This window comes from Aspergillus bombycis, assembly GCF_001792695.1.
Source record: "Aspergillus bombycis strain NRRL26010 chromosome Unknown contig00015, whole genome shotgun sequence".
Taxonomy (NCBI): Eukaryota; Fungi; Ascomycota; class Eurotiomycetes; order Eurotiales; family Aspergillaceae; genus Aspergillus; species Aspergillus bombycis.
Genome location: NW_019170017.1, coordinates 238,894 through 259,594, shown reverse-complemented (window position 1 = coordinate 259,594; position 20,701 = coordinate 238,894). Strand labels below are relative to the sequence as shown.

The 20,701-nt window shown below is 47.8% G+C and overlaps 2 protein-coding genes across 2 annotated transcripts; one reads left to right on the top strand and one right to left on the bottom strand.

The window, feature by feature from the left end:
- Positions 1-9,020: 9,020 nt before the first annotated feature.
- ABOM_002470 (Zn(II)2Cys6 transcription factor domain-containing protein) lies at positions 9,021-10,483 on the top strand (the record flags this gene model as incomplete). Its single annotated transcript, XM_022529600.1, has 3 exons — positions 9,021-9,479; positions 9,537-10,297; positions 10,348-10,483. The coding sequence occupies 3 exons, from the start codon at positions 9,021-9,023 to the stop codon at positions 10,481-10,483; spliced, it is 1,356 nt and encodes a 451-aa protein (XP_022392308.1).
- Positions 10,484-11,327: 844 nt separating this feature from the next.
- On the bottom strand, positions 11,328-20,245 carry ABOM_002469 (shikimate dehydrogenase; the record flags this gene model as incomplete). Its single annotated transcript, XM_022529599.1, has 8 exons — positions 11,328-11,393; positions 11,452-16,143; positions 16,551-16,651; positions 16,910-17,406; positions 17,587-19,382; positions 19,438-19,563; positions 19,611-19,882; positions 19,939-20,245. The coding sequence occupies 8 exons, from the start codon at positions 20,243-20,245 to the stop codon at positions 11,328-11,330; spliced, it is 7,857 nt and encodes a 2,618-aa protein (XP_022392313.1).
- Between the last annotated feature and the right edge of the window lie 456 nt (positions 20,246-20,701).

Below are 20,701 nucleotides of genomic sequence, written 5' to 3'. Positions count from 1 at the left end.
CTTTTGTAATAATTAGTAACTCAATTCCTGTACTGTCGTGTGCAGTTGAAGAGCCAATTAGTAGTACTGTTTTCTGGTGGGTGAAGGACCCATCAAATCATCCTGCATAAAGCTCTGTATAGTATCTGGTAGGACAGTTCTTAGAAGATCGCTTGTCGGAAGAACTGAAATGTTCGCTCCGTGTGGCTTGGCTATTTGGTCGGGAGTTGTGTGTATATCGGCTTTGTAGATACTATATACAATATGAAAGTACTTTCCTCGAAAAGAACTTTCTACTCCAAGATATCATTCACTCTTGGTAACAGGCCCGACAGAGCCTGTGCTATTTTCTATGGTGGAAGGTTCTGATAGATTGGCCCGTTATGGTGAGAAAGATCCTGCGCTATAAACATTATCTATCAGTTCTAGTTAGGTTACAGGTGTGCCTGAGGAAGTGTTTGCACAAAGAGCTACTACTCTCACTGGGCATCTCCAATAGAACGGGCGAATGTTCTAGTAAGGAGATATCCCTGAGCATCCTGCAAATATCTTAACTTTCATCCACTGCTTTTCAAAGCGCCTTCTGCCATTGCACATCACTCCAATACTCGCCCACAAGAATCATAGAAATAGCGACCCAGCTTGTTCCCCATCTATCAGGGCTTCTTGCATACCTTGTCATTATGGCGTCCTTCATGACTCCGACTAAGCTCCTTGAAGCCTCTGACTCCCAGGTAACTGATCCATGGGCCGACCTTCTATCAGACCATCAAGTGACCAGTGCTCGATGAACTGCTCTCCCTTTCTTCCAAGCTTTTTGCAGAAAGTGATGCCCCTGTGCCGATAGATATCCCTCACATACTTGATGGTGGGGAGACTGGAAGGACATGGTCAAATCAATCTTGACGTACTCTCCGATCTTGGTCTCACACTCGATGAAACTATTAAACTCCCTTCGACGCTCAAACAGGTACTCCTGGCGTACTGCTTTTGGAAGCACTTCGAAAGTCTGGAAGGGTTCTCTACAAAAGGGACAAATTCGATGCAACGGCATTTTGCAGCAGACAGATATCAACAGGGGTGCAAACGATAACAGAGTGTATCACAGTCAATTGAATATGCGGTATGAGCCTGCATTTTCTTTAAGATTATACTCATTATATTTTAGGTCGAATACACTCCGCGCCCTAAGTTCCTTAAAGTTATATCGCAGCAATGTCAAGTTAGATGCATTGCAAAGTGGTTCAAGATCCTTGCCCTTGTCGACCTCATATCAATGTTTAGTTATCCAATCTAGGCTGGGTTATTGACTGCGTGGGTGTCGGCTTCAAACAAAGTTTCAATTGTAAGAAACTAGCATAGAATTCTTCCAAAGGGTGCAAAGCTATCGATTGCGTGGCGCTTCCCTTTCGATAGATCTCTATGTTGGCAAGAGGCTATTTTGTTGGCGTCGATTGGAAGTACACTTCATTCTCTTAGTCACGGAGTCTTTGGGTACCTGCTGAGAAAACCATATGTTAATATTTCTTTTATGATATGCTAAACGGACTGATACGGCTGCGACCCAGCCATGAGATCTTCTGGGAGGATTCTCTGCATAGCCTTTGAGCCTTTCTTGGTCTCTTCCCCAAATTTTCTGGTGAGATTATTCTCCGACAAGGAGAACCGACTTTGTTGCATAAAACTTTGTACGTGTGTATGTGTGTGTGACTAGGGAAAAAAGACCCAAAGAAATAGAGAGATTATATCTTGAAGATTGATCTATAAAGTCCTCTATCTCAGTTTGGCCAATTAGAAGGTGTTAACACTCCCACTTTCTATCTCCTCCAGCCTTAGTTACGTCTCGATTAGATATTAGGGTTTGTCAGAGTGAGTGATAGCACCATTAGCGCGAAACACCTTGTCAATAAACCAAGCTAGTAATTACGAAGCCATGGGCACCGGGCAGTACGCCATTGCCGACACAACACGCATTTGAAGGCGCGGGGGCCAGCTGTAATATGGACCTCTTAGCATGTGTCCGAATTGATTCTGTAATCGAACATCCCATGCCAGTCTGGGCGAGGAGGAGGAGGGTAAAGATGTGGTGGAAGGGTTTGCCAGATATTTCGTTAGTATTTGGTGGCTCTGTCTGCGTTTGATATGGATTCTGATATGCGGGTGCGTCGGGTTTAGAACTATCTTGAGCTTTGGAACTGTCGTCAGATATAGGGTTGTTTGTAGATTGGGGACCATTTCGGATTTCAGTAACTTGTTGCTGTGGTTGTATCATATAATAGGCTGTGTAAGTGTGCACTCACGCTTTCATTTTTGGTTATCGTTTGAGATTGAATAGTGAAGGCGACGGCTATACGAATCTTGTTTGATATAGTCTGAGATAGCCGTAGTCAGAGGGTCGACCACAATGGAACCGCCCATAGAGCGAACGCAGTGGCAGGAGCGCGTGGTGGAAATGATAGTGAGAGCTGGGCTACTTCATCGAGGTATAGCTATGCTATTTCTATTAGTTGACTCATTTTATAGGGGTGTGGCCTAGTTTTTGTCCATGCCCATGGTTCTTGGTATGGTAGTACACCTAAATTATTAAAGAAAAACTAGTCATAGAAACTTAGGGAAGTAGGAAAGCACAAAACTCGAAAGGAGAATATATGCCCATGAAAGCTCGTGATGATGGCCACTATCCTCTCAGCGGTAGAGAGCTTCATACATCCTTGAACCCAAGTTTCCTTATAATGCCGAGGCCTGTCATAGTCGACTCTAAGTTGTTGCGCAAGTTGATCATACCTCGCACGTCTGCAACTGTGGAATGGAGAGCATTAGGCGAGGTTTTTCTGTCGTCCTTATTACCAGTGCAAATCCATTTAGATCAGGTATGAATCTTTGTGATATAGTGGTAAGAAAATAGCCTACCAAAAGTATACCTGGTAAAAAACCACTGCACAATGATCATAGCATGTTCGACGGCTAACAGCTGATCAAACAAGTTGATAGAGGGTTAATCTGGAGCCTTGACAAGCATCAGGGTCAACTTGATGTGTCTAGCGCGACTCGCCTGGGGAATTAATAAGCCATGATGCAATCACAGCCCCCAATGAAGCTCTTGACTGGATGACTTATCCCTGAGGAATGGTAGGCTCTATCTCTGCGCAGTCGGCGGTCATTTTCAATCTGTGTCAGGTGTTGTTTGTAACTCTATCACGACCGCACCGGCTGGTTGTATCAGTGGAGACACTAATTTACGAATCAATTTTAGTCAGAAATGAAATAAAACATGAAATTTTCGAGCCGTCATGATTATGCCTGCTTACAAGGTCATTGTGAACCTGCAGATCTTCGGACCTGATGAGTGGCCGGGAGACAACCCCCTTCAATGGCCCAGAAGTAGCACGTCTTAGCCGGGGTCTCGAATGCCTATGCATTAGAGCATTAGTAGATGTAAGACTACTCCGAATCTGGCCATCTCCGGTTTCACTAGATTGTTGGATTCTCCGAAGTTTTCCCGGACGTATGGAGTGTAACTGCACTGCCGCGTTGCGTTGAGAAGAAGCAAAAAAGAGATTCCGGCGTCACCGACTGCAATAATGAGGTTGTGTGATATAATAAGACGTGTCCTTAATCAACACTCCGCGTGTGTCTCAAATGTGAACGGCTTTTGTTGGCAGCTGGAACGGTATAGGTCTTAGTGGAACCACGCCTAAATTATTTGCCGGGTTCTTTCATGGAAAACAGCGTCTACATTATCAGATTGCTCAACTGCGCTTCAAAGGTTAGGATCCCTGTTTAAGACTGCATCTGCACTGAAAAAGACTCGAAACAAAGAAGAGCAGACACACCTTGACATAGTTTCTAAGACATGAGAGGCTCCTTTTATTACAAGGATACTAGTAGCTCATAAGCTCGGGAAAGGCCACATCGCTCTTGCTTCGTTCCCGGGGGGGTTTACTTTGGCCATTCGCTTTATGTAAAGAGATGGAAGCTTCCTGTTTTGCCTCCGCTTCTCTTCAATGTTCAGTTGTGGAGTGATCCAGCCTTCAGTATCGGTGTCTAGGTATTCCTGAGCGAGTTGTTGGACCTTGTACCACTATTTTGTGTATAAGGGTTATTATTATATATATAATTTTCACTTATTGCACTTTTTTCTGTATAAGGATTATTATATGTATAATTATCACTTTTATTATATTTCTTTATAATAGATTGAATAATTTCCATATAGTTCTCAAATTCTTGAGGTTTGGTATTCAGCCAATTGATTTTCGTGTGTGGCAATCTCTTCATTGCTAAATGAATAAGGGCATTATCCAGTAAAGCCCAAATTAATCAGTCGCGGAAAACCTGTATTAAGCATTCCCGGGGAGGAACAATACCAACTTTAGAGACTTCTTCATAGCGGATAAAAAGTTCTCGGAAAAACACGTGGGATATTCATGGCGTTATGTTCAACTCTATTTTCAAGGAATATCGCAGCTTCGTATACTTTTGCTAGCTTGACCTGGGACCATTGCTGTAAAGCAGCAGCATTACCTTCGTTGTCCATTTCACTGAAGTCACTAGGGAGCTTAGGTTGTATAAGCCCTCTCATCTAGTTTTGCGGAGGCTTTAGAAATAATGGTCATTGGGCTTGAAGAAAGAACGGAAGGATCGATAAAGATTGAAATCAATTAGCGATAGTATCCTTGAGCTCTCATTAGGTGAAACAAAAATATTCCCCATATGGAAGTCACTATGCCATAGTGTAGTCTGAACAGACTGGGATAACACTGGATATGAGTCCAGCATCTGCATGGGATCCGTTGAATATTCTAAAAGCTGGGTTTGTTCTTGAATGCTTCCTCGGCTAAATGTTGGCTGCTTATCATTTGGGTGTTTGCTTGAGATCTGATATAGTTCTCGCATTGCAATTGATATCCCGAGATCTGATACTGTATTCCCTATGCGATCATTAGACTGAGCACATGGCAGAGTCCGGGCTACTTACAAGGCCCTTGATCAAGATCCCCATTTCGAGTGTATGAGTTTGGAGCGGAGCCGGTAATAAACGAGTGACCACAGAAGGGACCAATACAGAATGTGGTGAAATGATCTTTGCTTCCACCGACTTCTTGACACCGCAAATGACTCACATCTGCTCGACGATACAAGCCACCATATGCAGGAAAGGGAATAGCTGCAAGTTGAGCCCCGAGCTTAGGTTCTTTATAAGCTCTAGTTTGTCAATACCCGCCATCTTTCCCTACCCCTCAATTAATGAAACCCCTGCGGCCTTCTTCATGATGATATATTCGGCGCCCAGAGAATTTGAATCGTCTGAAGACCAGCAAAAGACCCGCAGGGCACTCCGCGACTGATTGGCTTGCCTGATTTGGTTAAGGGGTGCCTGTTGTTATGGCCATTGTCATGCTTGCCACGATAAAGTAGGGATATCTGAGCTATTTACTGCGTATGCTGTACCTGTTTAAAGTTTCTCAGGAAGGATAACATGATAGTTGTGTTCGCTTGTTGTGTAAAGAAGCATCAAATATCCATACTCACGTGTCCGGCCCGATATGTTATCCCGAGCTGGAAAGGTTCATGCTACAATGACATTTTCATCCCTCCAACCTCCGACGTTGCTCAATAACTTTTTGTCTACCCTTAGCTTTTTTCTTTTTTCTTTTTCTTTCTTTTCTTTCTTTTCTTTCTTTTTGTTTGTTATGCCCTCAATATTGAGAGCTGTACTATCTGTCCTGGTGAGATGATCAAGGCCTTGGCCTTATTTAAGATGGGCTGAAGGATCATCATCCTACCATCCATCCGGGGTAAAGAGACCCCCCAAAAAGGGGCGAAGAAAGAAAGAATGATTGCTTTGATCTGGGCACAAATTCAGGACCATGCTGATCTTCTCATGTTGACTAAATTTGGCTGCCTCACCGTATGAACGACTTGGCGACCGTCAGATTGACAAATCCGAGTGTGGGCAAATACTTCTATCTCTTGGCACTTGGTACATGACTATCCACATCATTTTTTGTATACTAAAGATAATAAGCTATCTGGCATGGACCGAAGCGCTAGTCTGCCGGAATAGCAAGCGATAGCGCCAAAGGCCACGTTTTCTATTGCCAGCACTAACACGCGCAACTGTTCCCTTTTTTGCTCTCACCGAGTCAATCGATAAGATGTGCCGCATCCTTTACATTGCTATAGTGACTAACTACGGATCAATTCTCCACCCTGCTTCAAATACGTGGGGAAGACTTTCTTTCTCACGTACATTCGTTTGGCCGCTCTACTTATGTGCGTCAATGCCTTGAGCCAAGTATGGCAAGGACTATCGTTCCAGCTCATTCTACCAGTAATCACTTTGATTGGCCGACACCGAACATGACTATAATAAGCGTTAATAAGCGATTATCGATCAGCTAACTAGTCATGCACGCGTTCGAAATTAGCCAGGAACCGGGGCCCTTTTCGCCGTGTACAGGGATGGTTAACCGGAAGCTACCGGGTTGGATGTGAAGCTCTACTTCCACTGTTCCATTAGCCTGATGGTTCGAGATAAGATCGAAGCAGAAGAATGAAAAATGCCACAACAGACCAAAAGTTTAGGCTTGAAGAATAAAACTGAAAAGGAGAATGGGGAAGAAGAACACTTCCTCAACCGTTGATCGCTTGCAAATCATATTCTGAAGATCTCAGTTTCAGGTACCATTTAATCTTATTTCATTCCTCATGTTTCCACCTTCCCATACTTGCTAGTTGCTACCCACTAGGAGAGACTAATCTGAATCTACCTCCGTGTGAGCTACACCGGACCGGTATGGCTTGGCTTCCTTTGAGAAAGTTTACGTCCCACCAACCCGCCGGAGTTTTGTGGCTTAGTCCTGCTAGTGATATCTACCTACCTCGGCTTTTCGCTGCGACTAGCACATCGTTCAAGACTAATCGATTATCATCCCAAAATTGTCTCAAAATTGAAAATGGAAAGTGAGACAGGAGCGTGTGAGCTTCTTCCTTGACTATGAACTTTGGTTGACCTCTGTTGGAGGAACCCTTAGGCATTATCTTCCTTGTTTAACCAAGGAAGATGGGCTTATGAATCCCCCACATTGACCGGCATCCGGCCGAGGTCGGTAATGTCCGCAACATTTGAAGTATTGATGAAGCTGAGTACTTCAGATGAATGGGCGGTTACAGTCGTCGGCTCTGGACACGCCTAGGAGTCATGTCGATAACGTCGATCAGTAGCAGGAATTTACCCCCTCCTAAACCCTTAGCTTCTATACTATATCCCAAAATTCATTGGCTGCCTACAGTAAAAGGATATACTTAGTGTAGGTACTTCATCGAAGACTACCTAATCACGATACATGCATAAAGGTACGTAGACCCTGCGAATCACGTGGACAACCCTAACCACATACTTTCTGCGTTAGAGACTATATGTACCAGTCCGGGACTCCGGATGGACACCAAAGCTGGGGAAAGTGGACACCGCCAGTCCCATTTTCAGCCTATTCGTTTCTCCGAAGATATGCCCAAATATGGTGCGGAAAGGCCATCAAGAAGGGAGACAGATGGCGGATTGGTTGAAGCTGATCTTTTTCCAGTTAGGGAAGGCAGTTTTGTTTGTATTTGAGGAGCTGCCGTTGCTTACGAGCCTATGAAAGACACAGAGGACCCTCTGTAATATATTTTTAACGCTATCGACTTCCTTTCTGGTCGGTACCATCCGCCAAGCTCGCACCACAAGGCATCCGCTATTCGATCTACCGTACGCGCGGACTTTTGCACCCTAGATCAACCTCGATTGCATATTATTACTGCCTAGACCACTGGTATGGTGCAATATCCGACTAGAATTATCGGTGTATGTCCAGCGATAGAGCCATAATCCTTGTTATCATCGCTATCATCCTTTTCGCCACCTTTCCTGTACTCATTTACTTGTTCTTCTTGGCCGAAACCATCGCGCATTTCTTTGAAACGGTCTCTTGTATACGCCGAGAAATAGTAGCATCTGGTGATTGCTCGGCACGGACGGTAAGGATGGCACTATTCAAACTCAACGTCGTTAAGCATACCGCTGATCGACGTGGCCGGACCGTGACCAGAAACCATCTTGTTCTTCAGCCGAGAGGCTAAACCACTTTGATTTCAACCGGACGAGTGGGTCGGGCCTGAATCCTTCGATTCCAGAATTCAGGGCGGCGGGTGACAAAGCGGAATTACCTGCCCGGCCTTTTGACGATTTGTCCGCTTGGGGCGCATGTTCAGAAAATAGATCGAGTCCTATGATCTGAGGGCATTCTGATTGTACAGTACCATGTGTTCCTAGCGTGAAGGGACCGCATCAAGCCAGTGGAGGCCTTTAGCGCAACCAGCAAGTTCCGGCCGTCTTTTGTTTCCAAGTTCCGATGTCAACTCCACTTCTCATTGGAGCCTTGATATGCATATCTTCATCAAGGGTGGCTAGGGTTCGGATCCTTCTATTGCAAACTATCCTCTCGCACCCTCCTCCACAGTCGATCGAAGTTGCTTTTATTGAGGCCCCGGATGATGAATCCTTCGCCCCGTTGTCCCTACTGATGGATGAGCATGCGGCTTACCGGTGATTAGTTCTAGCTTGAGACTATCATAGGCAAAGAGAAGCCAATAAGGGATGTAGGACTAGCGTCGACACTAGATGATGAGCCTGCAGATGAGGGATATTAGAGTTTACGAATGCTGGACCCTCAATTGAAACCTGACGGGAGAGGAAGCGGGTCTCGAGATGCCAATCACATTCACTGATACGCAGATTGTGTTTTAACCTGGAGATTAAAGAAAACGGGAAAGTCCCCGGTTATCCTGCAGAATAAGATACACAGGCTATCCATGCAAGTATCTTCCTAGGCGAACCAATATATCCGACTGCTTTGGGCCTAGCGTGATGCTCGAAGCGGTCACGATCTATAAATCCAATCAGTCGCTCGCCATCCAGCCAGAACCTCCACTGGATCAAGATACCTCGCCACTTCACAGATCATACTAATCATATACATACATACATATATCTCGCAATGGTCTCTTCCTCCGACGTCCCGAGTCATTTGTCCACTAGTTGGAAAGCCGCCGAAGCCCCTTCCCGACGTTCATCTCCCCGTCTCTGCTCTGCATGTGACGCTTGTCGTCAGTCTCGTGTTAAGTGTACAGGCGGTAATCCATGCCAACGTTGCGGGAACAATGGTGCAAATTGTCACTACAGTGTTTCGCTGCGGAATGGAAGGCTGAAGGCGAACAGAGTGCAAAAGCCGGTTGCTCAAGCTTCACCTCCCTACAGCGGTTCTCCTACCGGCAGGCACAACCGCGGAAACTCGAGAGACCTGCACCTGAACGACAGTCTAAGTGCAAACACAGACACAATATCCGCTCCGCAGTCTGTCTCCAACGATGGGTTGTCTTCATGTGATAAAAGTCCCTCCTTCACGGGGCCCTATTTTGCAACTGGATTGAACCACAGTTCCTTACTGCAAGTATCAGTATGCCTGGTCCCACCCCCTGCAAGGTTCATACTGACTCTGAATTGGACCCCACAGGCTGATCTGAATGTTCGCCACCCATTCAGCACTCCAATGGATTCTATAACCTCCAACTTGGTTCTGTCACGAGATATGCTTCTCGGCATAGGCCTAGGTTCTGGCAGTTCTACAGATGATGAGTGGAGTTCTTCGACCGGAGTCTCTTGCTTTAATATGCCACCGAGCCCGCTCGACTTGGGTGGTCGGCCTCGTTCAGCTAGATGTGCGTGTATGAGGGCACAGCTGCTCTGCATCGCTGAGCTAAGTGGGGCTCAAGAGGACATTGACTATATGGTCCTGGGTTCCATTCTTGAATTATCTCGTCAAACATGTGAGCAAATTAGACAAGAGCTGTCCTGTACGCTCTGTACAAAAGACTCAACCCGATTTATCATGACCATGGTCGCACTCCAACACCTTACAAACCTCTTCTGCAGGGTGGCCAAGAATGGTGCATGGTATGTCTCTAATGCACGGCTAGGCCTAGGGTCATTTCGGCTGTCGGAGGAAGAGGACCGAGCACACAAGAGCCTACTCGTTGTCTCATCTTTAGGTTATGTAGATGCAATACTGGACCTCCTGGGAAGCTCGGTGCGAGAGTTTCACTACGCAGAAATTGTGCAACAGAAGACTGGTGAAACAGCCACAGAGACGGGCCGTTCTAATCTCAAATGGACAATGGAGATGATATCCCGCTTGAGGAGTCAAGTCCAAACAATGATCAAAGTGATAGGAGGGCTAGATTGGGGACGCACCACGAGTGGTATTCAGCAGGGATAGTCATGGCTGTTAGGATCAGAGGTCATCCCTGGAGCTAATATAAGACTAGCCGCGGGTTTCTGCTATCGTCTTGTCCGACGAGTGGGCTGATCGAATCACCGTATGACCCATGGCTGGTCAAGCTACTTCCGATCGACTTTCTGCCAAAGTGGTCATATCTGGGGGCCACTCATCATATCTCCTGATGATTGATCACCTCGGTATCAGCCTCCGTCCGGATAGTCCACCCACCACAACATCTACGCTGGTTACATAAGAACGTTTCCTGACCGATCTCAAGTTTGGTACACAGCATGGTTGAAGAGGCTTTTCTTAGCAAAGGCTTCTAGTAGTAAGCCTGCTGTGATAGAATCTGACGGTCCAGGTTTTCCTATACACTAATCTGTCCAACTGAACCACGCCAACCAGCAACCAGCACGGTCAACAGAAGCTCCGGTGGATACAAGAGCCCCCTCAAGCTTCTGTTGTTATGCTGAGCGTGATGCTCATTGGGCGGAATCTTAGGTGTACGTCTCTGTGGCCTAGGACACATTTTCCATCTGAAATGGATCGAGGCCCATTTGGGGTCTAGTGTGAACACTTCGGGGCAACAGGGTTATTCCATTTTGTTATACTAGTATGGACATAAAGATCCTCATACTTCTACTTTTCCTTTTTTTCCTTTCAACGCCGAACTGCCATTGCTTGATTACGAGACATGAGTTTTTCGAGAAGTAGAAACTATGATAGATTTGTATCTAGATTTTGTGTCATGGCCCAATAGAAGCCGAGTTGTGAAGGAATCCCGGTGATTGACCAGATATGTGTGAGAGGACCAGGCAAGGGAAAAGAAAAGCGGATCTACTGAAAAGAAAACACAGGACTAAATTCACGGGTGGATGATAGTTATAGAAGATAGAATGCTACCATTATTGAACATAAGCACTATTTTTTGTTTCCCAATACTTTATATCTAATACTATATAAGACAGTGCTTTTATTGAGAGAAAAATTTTAATGTAAAACTTTCCAAGACACGGTTAAGCAGAACTAAGAGCCAAGCACGGCGGCCCTTGCATCCTCGTAGAGGGGAGAGATCCCAGTCCAATGTTTGAACTATATACCGAGTCAGCTTCTGATGTTCAATAGAGTATGTATACGGATTAAAACTTACCTGGTACCATCCCTGACCAACCAGAGTCTCCAGCCCGGGAATAGTGTGCCAATTAGAATCGGAAGCCAACTGCATCAATGCTGTCACGGATGGTTTGTAAGCCATCTCAAGAAGAACACGGTGTGCCTTCTCCCCTGTCTTAACCACATCGGCATCGGCCTCTTGAGCGCGCTCAAACATGTGGCAGAGTGTCTCACGCATAACAGAGTCGATCGGCTTGTCGGCAGGGATAGTGCCGATGGCCACGGTGGGAAGCGTCTTTAGTGTCTCCGGGCTCTCGACGACCTGAATATTGTAGCTGGAGGGGAAGGTCGAGACCATGCTCTGGAGCTTGGCGGCCGATCGTCCAATAACATAAATGGGAGAGAATCCCATGCTGTGGAGGGCGTAGATGGCAGCGCGGGCAGTACCACCGCCACCGATAACGAGGGCACTGACATCCTTATTGGTAGTCTCAACACCGGCGTTACGGAGGGACAGCGTCATTCCTTGCCAATCAGTGTTGGTTCCCACCAAGCGCTCTGGCTTGTCTCCATCGGCGACAGGAATGATAGTGTTCACGGCGCCAATGATTTCGGCTTCTGGTGTGATCTCGTCGAGTAGGGGCATGATGTCCAACTTCAAAGGAATTGTCACGGAAGCGCCTCCAAATTCAGGGGACCGAATAAAGTCCTTGACGTCTTCAACGTTCGCCGTCTCTAAACGACCATACTCGTGAGGAAGGCCCGTCTGGGAGAACAGTGTATTATGGAGAGCCGGGGAGCGAGAGGCTGAGATGGGGGTGCCAAACAATGCGAACTTCTTTTGCTTTATCTCTCCCATCAGAGACAATCCTTTGCGGATTTCGGTCGCCGAGAGTTGACCAGGAGCAGCCTTGAAAGGCAGGCTAGGGTGAGAAACTGGGGTCATGAAGCCGTTTAGGATACGGCTGAGTTGTCCGTTATCGCCCATGTTAATAGCGATTAATGGCGTCTCGTGCGCTTCCTCTGCCCAGCTCTTAAATTTTCTGAGCGCCGTATTATCATCTAGGTTCTTTGAAACACCGACAAGCTTGATGATGTCGCCGTATTCAAGAGCCCTGTTGTAGTACTTAATCCAAGACATATTCGCCCATGACAGCTCCCCCTTGGGGTCATGGTGTGATGCGATGATCTTTGAGTAGCCCTTCATCTCTGTGACGGTGCGCAGCATTTCGTCGGGGAAAGCGATTTCGAGGTCCACGAATTCACTTCCAGATCTGAACGCGAGGCGATACAACTCCATTGCAGCATCGTGCGCTTCATCAGGGAAACGGCCGCCTTGACTCTTAGTGCGAATCGTGAATATCAATGGAAGCGAAACGTAGCTGCGCAGGTAAGCCATCTGCTCGGCCACATAGTCGACCGACGGGATGTCACTATCCGATGATGGGTCCTTCAACAGATCGACGCGGAGTTCCACGGCGTCGGATCCCACGCAGACCTTTTCTAAAATATCGCCAGCAGTTCGTAAGTCGGGCAAGGTCAAAGACACGAAGAAGGAATGCTTCTTGCGCCTGATGATGCTCAGGTTGTCCGCTTCACCGGCAACAACTTTGAAGAAACGGGTAAAATCCTCTGATGCCTTAGAGAGCTTACCCGTGGCATGTTGGCTGTAATACTGGATGTTGCTACACTCTTGGAACCATGGCTTCCTGCGCAACCATACGCCCATCATATCCTCAACGTAAGCGGGGCGGGTCTTGTCAATGTTGAGGAAGTCCATCACTTGTTTGATATCGCGCATAATTAGCATGACATTACCTTTGTTCTTATGATAATCGATGAGCAACTTCCTGGCCTCCGGAATCTCAACTATACCCCCACCACATGCGAGAACATAACCAGTTGAGCGTTCCTTTAAAGTGCGTTGCAAGAGGTTAAGCTCGGCTTCTCTAAACCCTTGCCAGCCGCGCTGCTTGACAATTTCCGGAATCGTCTGACCTTCAACGTTTTCCAATTCGGTATCAAGATCGACGAATGGACGATTCAACGTCTTTGCGACCCAGCGGCCAGTCGTAGTTTTCCCGGCACCACGCATTCCAATTATGAAGACTGAAGCATTGGCCCTTCCGGCACCAGCCAGAGGTGATGATTCCTCTTCTTTCAGTTCTTTACCCTCCAGCTTGGCTGAGAACTTCTGCCTCAAAGTGTCCCACCAGCCAGGCCATGTCTTGCCTACACATTCCTTTTCTAATATGAGGGTCGGCTGAGGAGCCACGAGAGAAAGTACGCTGAAGCTGAAAGCAACGCGGTGGTCGTCATAGCAGTAGACGCCGCCAGCTGGCTGCCGAAGAGCTGAGCGGTCAATTCCGTCAATCTCAAGTCCATCATCGTGCTCCCGACAGACAACGCCGAATTTGGCGAGCTCATCCTTCATGGCCTTGATACGATTGCATTCCTTTACACGCTGGTTTGCGATTCCATAAATACGAGTGGTATGGCTCGCGCCGTCTCCACGAGCAACAGCAGCGAGAACAGATGCTGTAAGGAATGCGTCGGTCATAGGTTCCATATCCACGTTCGGCAGCGGCCGCAGAATACCATCGGACGGTCCGACGACAGTGGTCGAAGTGTCAGTCTGCTTGACGGTACAGCCCATGGGCCCCAAGACCTCGACAGCAAAACGGGCATCACCTTGGAGGGATTTGGATCCGATGTTAGGAACGGTGCATGTTGTTCCAGTAATCGCTGCAATCGCAAGAGGATAAGTCGCAGAGCTAGCGTCGCTTTCAATAACGTATTCGGCAGGGTTCACATAACGGCCCTGAGGAATATGGTATGTGTGTTCCTCGGTTGTGGATTTTTGCACATCGATACCGAAGGATCTCATCATCGCCGTTGTCATGTCAATGTAAGGCTGAGAGATGGGCTTACCACCCACCAGTTTCAATGTGACTGGCTCCTTAGCGTAAGGAGCACACATGAGCAAAGACGATACGTATTGAGAAGACACTTTGGCAGCAAGGTTGATTCTTCCTCCTGCAAACCCACCAGACGCAGCTACCTTGAGAGGAAGACTGCCTTTCCGTTCCATATATTCGACTGATGCACCATTTGCTGTCAGTGCATCCACCAGGTCACCAATGGGTCTTTGCTTCATGCGGTTGTTGCCAGTGAGGACGCTTGAATCTACGGTGCTTGCATTGGCAAGGGTTGCGACAGTGGTGAGGAACCTAGAGGCAGTACCTGCGTTACCGAGGTAGAGCTCAGAGGGGCTTGCTTGAAGATTTCCGCCTTTACCATTTACTACAAGCACTTCACCCTCCTCTTCCCAGGAGAAGGTTGCGGCACCGAGTCTTTCCAAAGCGTTCAGCATGACTTCAGTGTCGTCCGAATGCAGTAGATTCTTGACACGGCAAGTTCCAGAACCAAGAGCAGCAAGAACCAAAGCTCGGTTGGAGATACTCTTTGAGCCTGGAGGAATGCAGATAACATTAGATGCTGGCTCTACGCCAGGGTGTACTTCGATGCTCGGGGCAAGAACAACGCCGATATCCTCATTGGGAACTACACTAGCCTTTGGCTCGTACGTGCGTCCAATAGCCGACAAAAGAACGATCTTCTTCTTCGGACCATCATTCTTCTTATCGAGAGCCATGTTGAAAAGCAGCTGGTCAACTGAGCAATGCTTTCCGGCGGTGAGTTTTCTAATGCGCGAATCTTTCAACGACGTAGGCAATCCGTAAGCGGCGATGCACTTGACAATCCGGGCTACAGCAACACCCTTGAGAATGCCAAGATGCCGGGCAAGCTCTGCTTCTTTCACCATACCAATAGCAACACACTCTCCGTGAAGAACCTGAGGAGTGAGAATTGCTTCGATAGCATGGCCAATGGAGTGACCCCAGTTGAGAAGGTTTCGGAGACCGCCCTCTCGTTCATCTGCAGAGACAACATAGGCCTTGTGACGCGCGGATGCGAGGATCCGCGCCTTCAAAATATCCTCAATACCCTCAAACCAACGTTGGCCCGGCTTACGCTCACTTCGGACAGCAGTCAAGATCGTCTCGGCATTGTCCTCCAATGCAGTGAATTCTTCTTCACTAGAAATGGCAGCCGTTTTGATGACCTCAGCCATGCCGTTAATGAACTCCCGCACGGGAAGCGTTTCCAAGAATTCCAGGTCAATGTAGATTCTTGTCGGTTGCCAGATTGCGCCGATCAAGTTCTTTCCCAGTGGAGTATCAATCGCAGTCTTTCCACCAATTGACGAATCCACCATAGCGAGGAGGGTCGTCGGAACCTGGACATATCGAACACCACGCATATAGGTCGAGGCCACAAATCCAGTCAGATCTCCAATGACACCTCCGCCCAGCGCAATAACCACGGTGTCACGGCCACACGGGGGGCTTTGGCTCAACATCCAATCTTCGATATCTGCTTTAGTCTGCCGGGATTTAGAGACCTCCCCTGGGGGACAATGGTAAACTAACAACCGTGGCGCGGGGGAAACGGTGGCGGCGGCATCCTCGAAGGTCTTTTGGAATCCGGGGGTATATATCGATCCGATGTTCGTATCGGTGATGAGAACGTAGGTTGTGGAGGGACAGTCGCTGATCAGGTCCTTAGCAACATAGTTACGCCAAAGACCGAAATCAGCGATTATACTCTCCTGCCCCAGAATCTTTATCTTAGTGGGTTCGGCCATTGTTGGAGAGTCGCACGGGATCTAAGTAGTGACAAGGGTAATTTGCAACAGTATTTGACGTGAAAGAAAATCGATATGTCGTTTTAGTTCATGCTGTGGATAATTACAAGAGTTCCAGGTGTTCGTCTGACGCACAATCGCAAGCACCGACTCTGAAGTTGGTAGAGAATCGCACGTTGAATCGATCACTTGTCAGTGAGATCTGGAGCGGGGCAGTGGCTCGGAAAATAAATGGTCAAGAACGATAATTGTAAAAAAAAAAAAGCAATTGCTGACAGATGACTCGAGGAAATCTGACTACAATCGCTTCGACCGAAAAAGAAACAGGACAAAACACGAAAACGAGAGCTTATGGTCTGTTGCCCTCGTAGTAAGCGGTAGTGTTGTATGTACCAAAAATTCCACCGGATGAAGATGAATTGACTCACCGTTCGTTCTCCGATGTCGCCCCGGATTCGCAAAACTGCCAATGATTTGCGCCGGCCGTTCTCCGTACCGCTTTCCCGTTTAAGTATCTGGCCAAACAGATCTGCAGAATTGATAATGCCAGTGATCGTCCATCATGTCATGTATTGATTGATCGCTATAGAATTTGTATCTGTTATATCACATATCTTTTCTGAACCCATCCGACCTGATGCTCTTTTCACATCTTTTCTCACTGGTATCCAAGAACTCCGTTCCTTAGCGGTTCAAAACATAGAAACACACATATCTGAAAAAAAAGTACACGGAAGGTACACATGGCTGCTATTAAGCAATTAACCAAAGGAAACGATGTTAATACCGACCATATCCACCCTGGTTCCTGGAATTGTAGTAGTCCCGACCTTGGCCTTGGCCTTGATATCCTCCACGTTGATAGCCTCCACCCCGATGTTCAGCCCCTCCGTAGCCAGACTGCCGTCCGCTATATTGACCGGATTGGTTGCCGTAGGATCCCTGATGTTGATGTCCCTGTTGACCACGGCCGTAGTAGTCGTTTCGCCCATAGTTCGTCTGCTGATAACCTTGTTGCTGAGCATGTCCTGAGCCATAATGATTCCGGTGGTTTCCGCGAGGAGGGGGTGGGGGACCCCGGGAGAAGTTCGCAGATCCTGGTACTGGGGGAGCCCAGCCAGAAGGCATCCCCTGAGCACCTGAATTGCCCGGGGGCATGAAGTTGGGATCGAGATGCGCTGCAAAAGGATTTGGTCGGTCGCTTGCGTAGTTGATTCGCCCACCCCTATTGCCATGGCCACCGCGAAACGGTACACCGCCAAACGAACGGCCCGAGTGTTGAGCCTTAGATTTGGTAGCCTGAATGTCGGCATTGTCCAGCGCTGGGGGAGGAAATTTGACGCCTCGTAGCAACATCGATTTGTGGATGTGATTTGATTTGGGGATCTCATAGTTGACCCTTTACATATATCAGCCAGCCGTAGTAGAAATGGAAAGCTAGGGAGGGAGAGAACAGAAACTTACGTCAAGGACCGGTCATCCTCCAAAGTGGGCATGCCGTATTCTTCGAGCGAAGATACCAACGAACTATGTGGGATATACGTTTCGTTGCGCTCGACTTTTCCTGCCAACCCTTCACTTACTCGCATATTCAACGTGTATTTCGGGGCACCCTGCTTCTTCGAGTAGAAATTGGCGACCAAGTCCTGGTATAGAGGGTGGCCGTCTGAAAGCAGCAAGACCTCTCGGCCAATAGTATTGCGATGTCTCTCGTCATCGGAGAGCAAAGGGTATTTCTTTTCCATGGCGGTCAGAAGTCGCTTCTCGTCAATGAACGGTAGCAGAACAACTCCCTGCCAAGCGAACTTTTTGCCATTCAAATCCACTGCAAAATCTTCAGGGTAAAAATCAATAATCTCACTCTTGGGGTCCTGCATGAGATCGTGGAACACTTCGGGAATGGCGTGGTTTGACGAAGCTGGAAGGACTCCCATGAGCTGTTCGAATGGCCTGAAGGGCGTTCCCTTCTCAAAAGATAGCTCCATATCACCGATATCCACGAAGTCAGCCGCAAAGGGTGCGTAATGATAAGGATAATACCAATTCCATGATGGACACCCTTGGAAATAATACAAAAGAACCCACGCTAGGCCTTCCGCATATGCTCGTGCGACCTTATGGCGGAACTCTTTGTCCTGAGGATCGACGCTAAATTTCTGCTCGTAATAGCGATCAGCGTAACCCTCCTCCCAGAGGCGGACAGTATCAGGAGGCATCTCATCATCCTTGGAAGGTTTAGGAGTAGAGTCCGTGTTGTCGGCCGGTGTTTCTGTCTCGCCCTCTGGCTCATCTGCCTTTCTTTTGCCAAGAACGGATGGCGACGTCGGTTCTGCTTTATTGTCCGAAGGTTCGTCTGCGTCTGGCATTGGCGTGGACTCTGCAGTGTCGTCACCCTCCTGCGAACCTTTCATAAGTTTGCTCTTCAAGATAGCCGCAGCGCTCTTGTTAGCCATATTCGCCCGATAAACAGCCCCACGGTTGACCACCATGCTGTGTGTCAGCTCTCGGTTTTCTCGTGATAGTTCTCCTCGACCAGGTATGATTAACTCCACGTCATTAGGTGGCGCTGAGTCGCCGCCGCCGCCGCCGCCGCCGCCGCGGGCTCGGTTGCTTGCGGGAGGCTCAGAGGGTTCATAGTTAGGTGAGCTCCTTCGTCGTTTCCTGGCACGGTCTCGGGCCTGTGCCTCTTCCTTGCGCCTCTTCTCGTTCGCGAGCTTTTTTTCTTCAACTTGCCTACGGCGGCGGAAAATAGCATCTTCCTGCTTTGCAAGCCCTTGCAGAATAAGTTGAGCTTTTTTGAAATCAACATGGCCATCCTTGGTCAAGTACCCTCCCATAATAGGAATATTGTCTCGCCATATCGCTATCAAAGTATCGATGCCGTTTTCCCGGATGTCTAAAGAGGGCAAGTGTGGCAGGAAATCATTACCTACGAAGAAGCACATGAAGACCCAATCATCCAAGGCTCGTTCCAGGTCGAAAGGAAACGGCTGATGCGGAACATACAGCTCGACGGCAAGATATTCCCGGAGAATAGAAACATTGAGCCAAATAAATGGTTTGAGCGATGAGCCTTTGCCCTTTTCATCAAATTGTCCGTTCTTCTCCTTTGCCTGGCCTCTGCATTCTTCAGCCTTATGACCTGCCTGGCCGCATAGGTGGCATGTTCGGGCTTTAGACTCCTGAAAGAACACATCTTCTCGAAGCACTCTGAAATGAGGCTCGTGAGTAGCGAGACCCAGCATAATCAAGTCGGCATCCTGAAAAAAGTTAGTTGCATATGTCAACCGGCCAAGAATCATTTAACAAGCCTACCAAGCCATATATAACGTGGCGAGTATTGGGGTCATGCTCTGGCGCAGCTCGTTGCGACCGGACGAACTCCATGATTTTGTGTTCTCCTTCTCCCGGGACAGTCGCATCCGAAATGATGATTTTGAGCTGCACAGGTTAGACGGGGTTCAATGGATTGGGTACCAGTGACAAACCTTCTCCCAAGCTGGATCCGTGTTGAGCTTATACGCAATCCAGTATCGCAGGGATGCAGCGAGAATGTCCATGAAAGGAGTTCCGGGGGTGATGACGTTGCTGTCCCACGTCTTCTGTATAACCTCTTCATGAATCTCCTGATCACCTTTGCTCTTCTTGAGGAATTGTTTCCGGAATTCTTCCTTCTTCTCATCAGCCTCCTTAGCCTCCTGCGCAGAGCGGAAACGACGTGCGCGCTGTTGGTTCATCTTTGCTCGTGGCGCAACACCATCTTTAGAATTGTTAGCGGTTTATCAGGAATATCATTTGAGACAAAAGATAACATACCAACAGCGATCATCAAAAGTTTCCTCGGGCGGACCATGTTCACAACTCGGTCGGTGTATTTGAAGATCTCCAACATCATCTCCTGCTCGTTCGCCGGTGGAGGCTTTCCCTCTGGGTGAGTACATGGATGGACGATACCGTTCATGTCCAGATATAGATTATCCAACTCCTCCCCATTGGGGTTCGGACGCGTGGTGTCGACGGGGATCTGTTCTCCATTGACCTCATAGGGCTGCTCCTCAATAACGGGCGAAATGATTTTCGGATATTTGTTGGAGAGCCAACGGAATAGCGCGGGAACACCCATTATGGCTAATTCAAGAGACGTGAAAACCGGTAAAAGCTCGATATGTATAAAAATGCGGTGGGGAGGCGAACGAGGAAATTATCGCGATTTAGATAAACCTCGTAGCAGACTCCATGGGCTGTCGCAATTCCGGGCTTCTAATCTGGATAGCTCACTGGACCTGCAAGAGCGTTCTCCCTGCAAATACTGTGAACCAGGAAAAGATGCGCAGGAAGAAACAGAAGCGCAAGATTAATGGAAGTCGGCCCTTGCAAAGTCCAAGGGGCGATGAAATAAAGACCTGGAAAGTCTCTGCGGTGCCAGTACCCGTCGAGTACACTTGAATGCGGTGTTCGGCGCTTCTCTTATCGCGGTTCCGGGAGTTAAGCTTAGCGGACCCTTGGCACAGTTGAAGGCCCGGGCAGTCTAACTATTATTGTTCTTGGGTAGCTTCGGAATGAACAACTCACCTTGTTT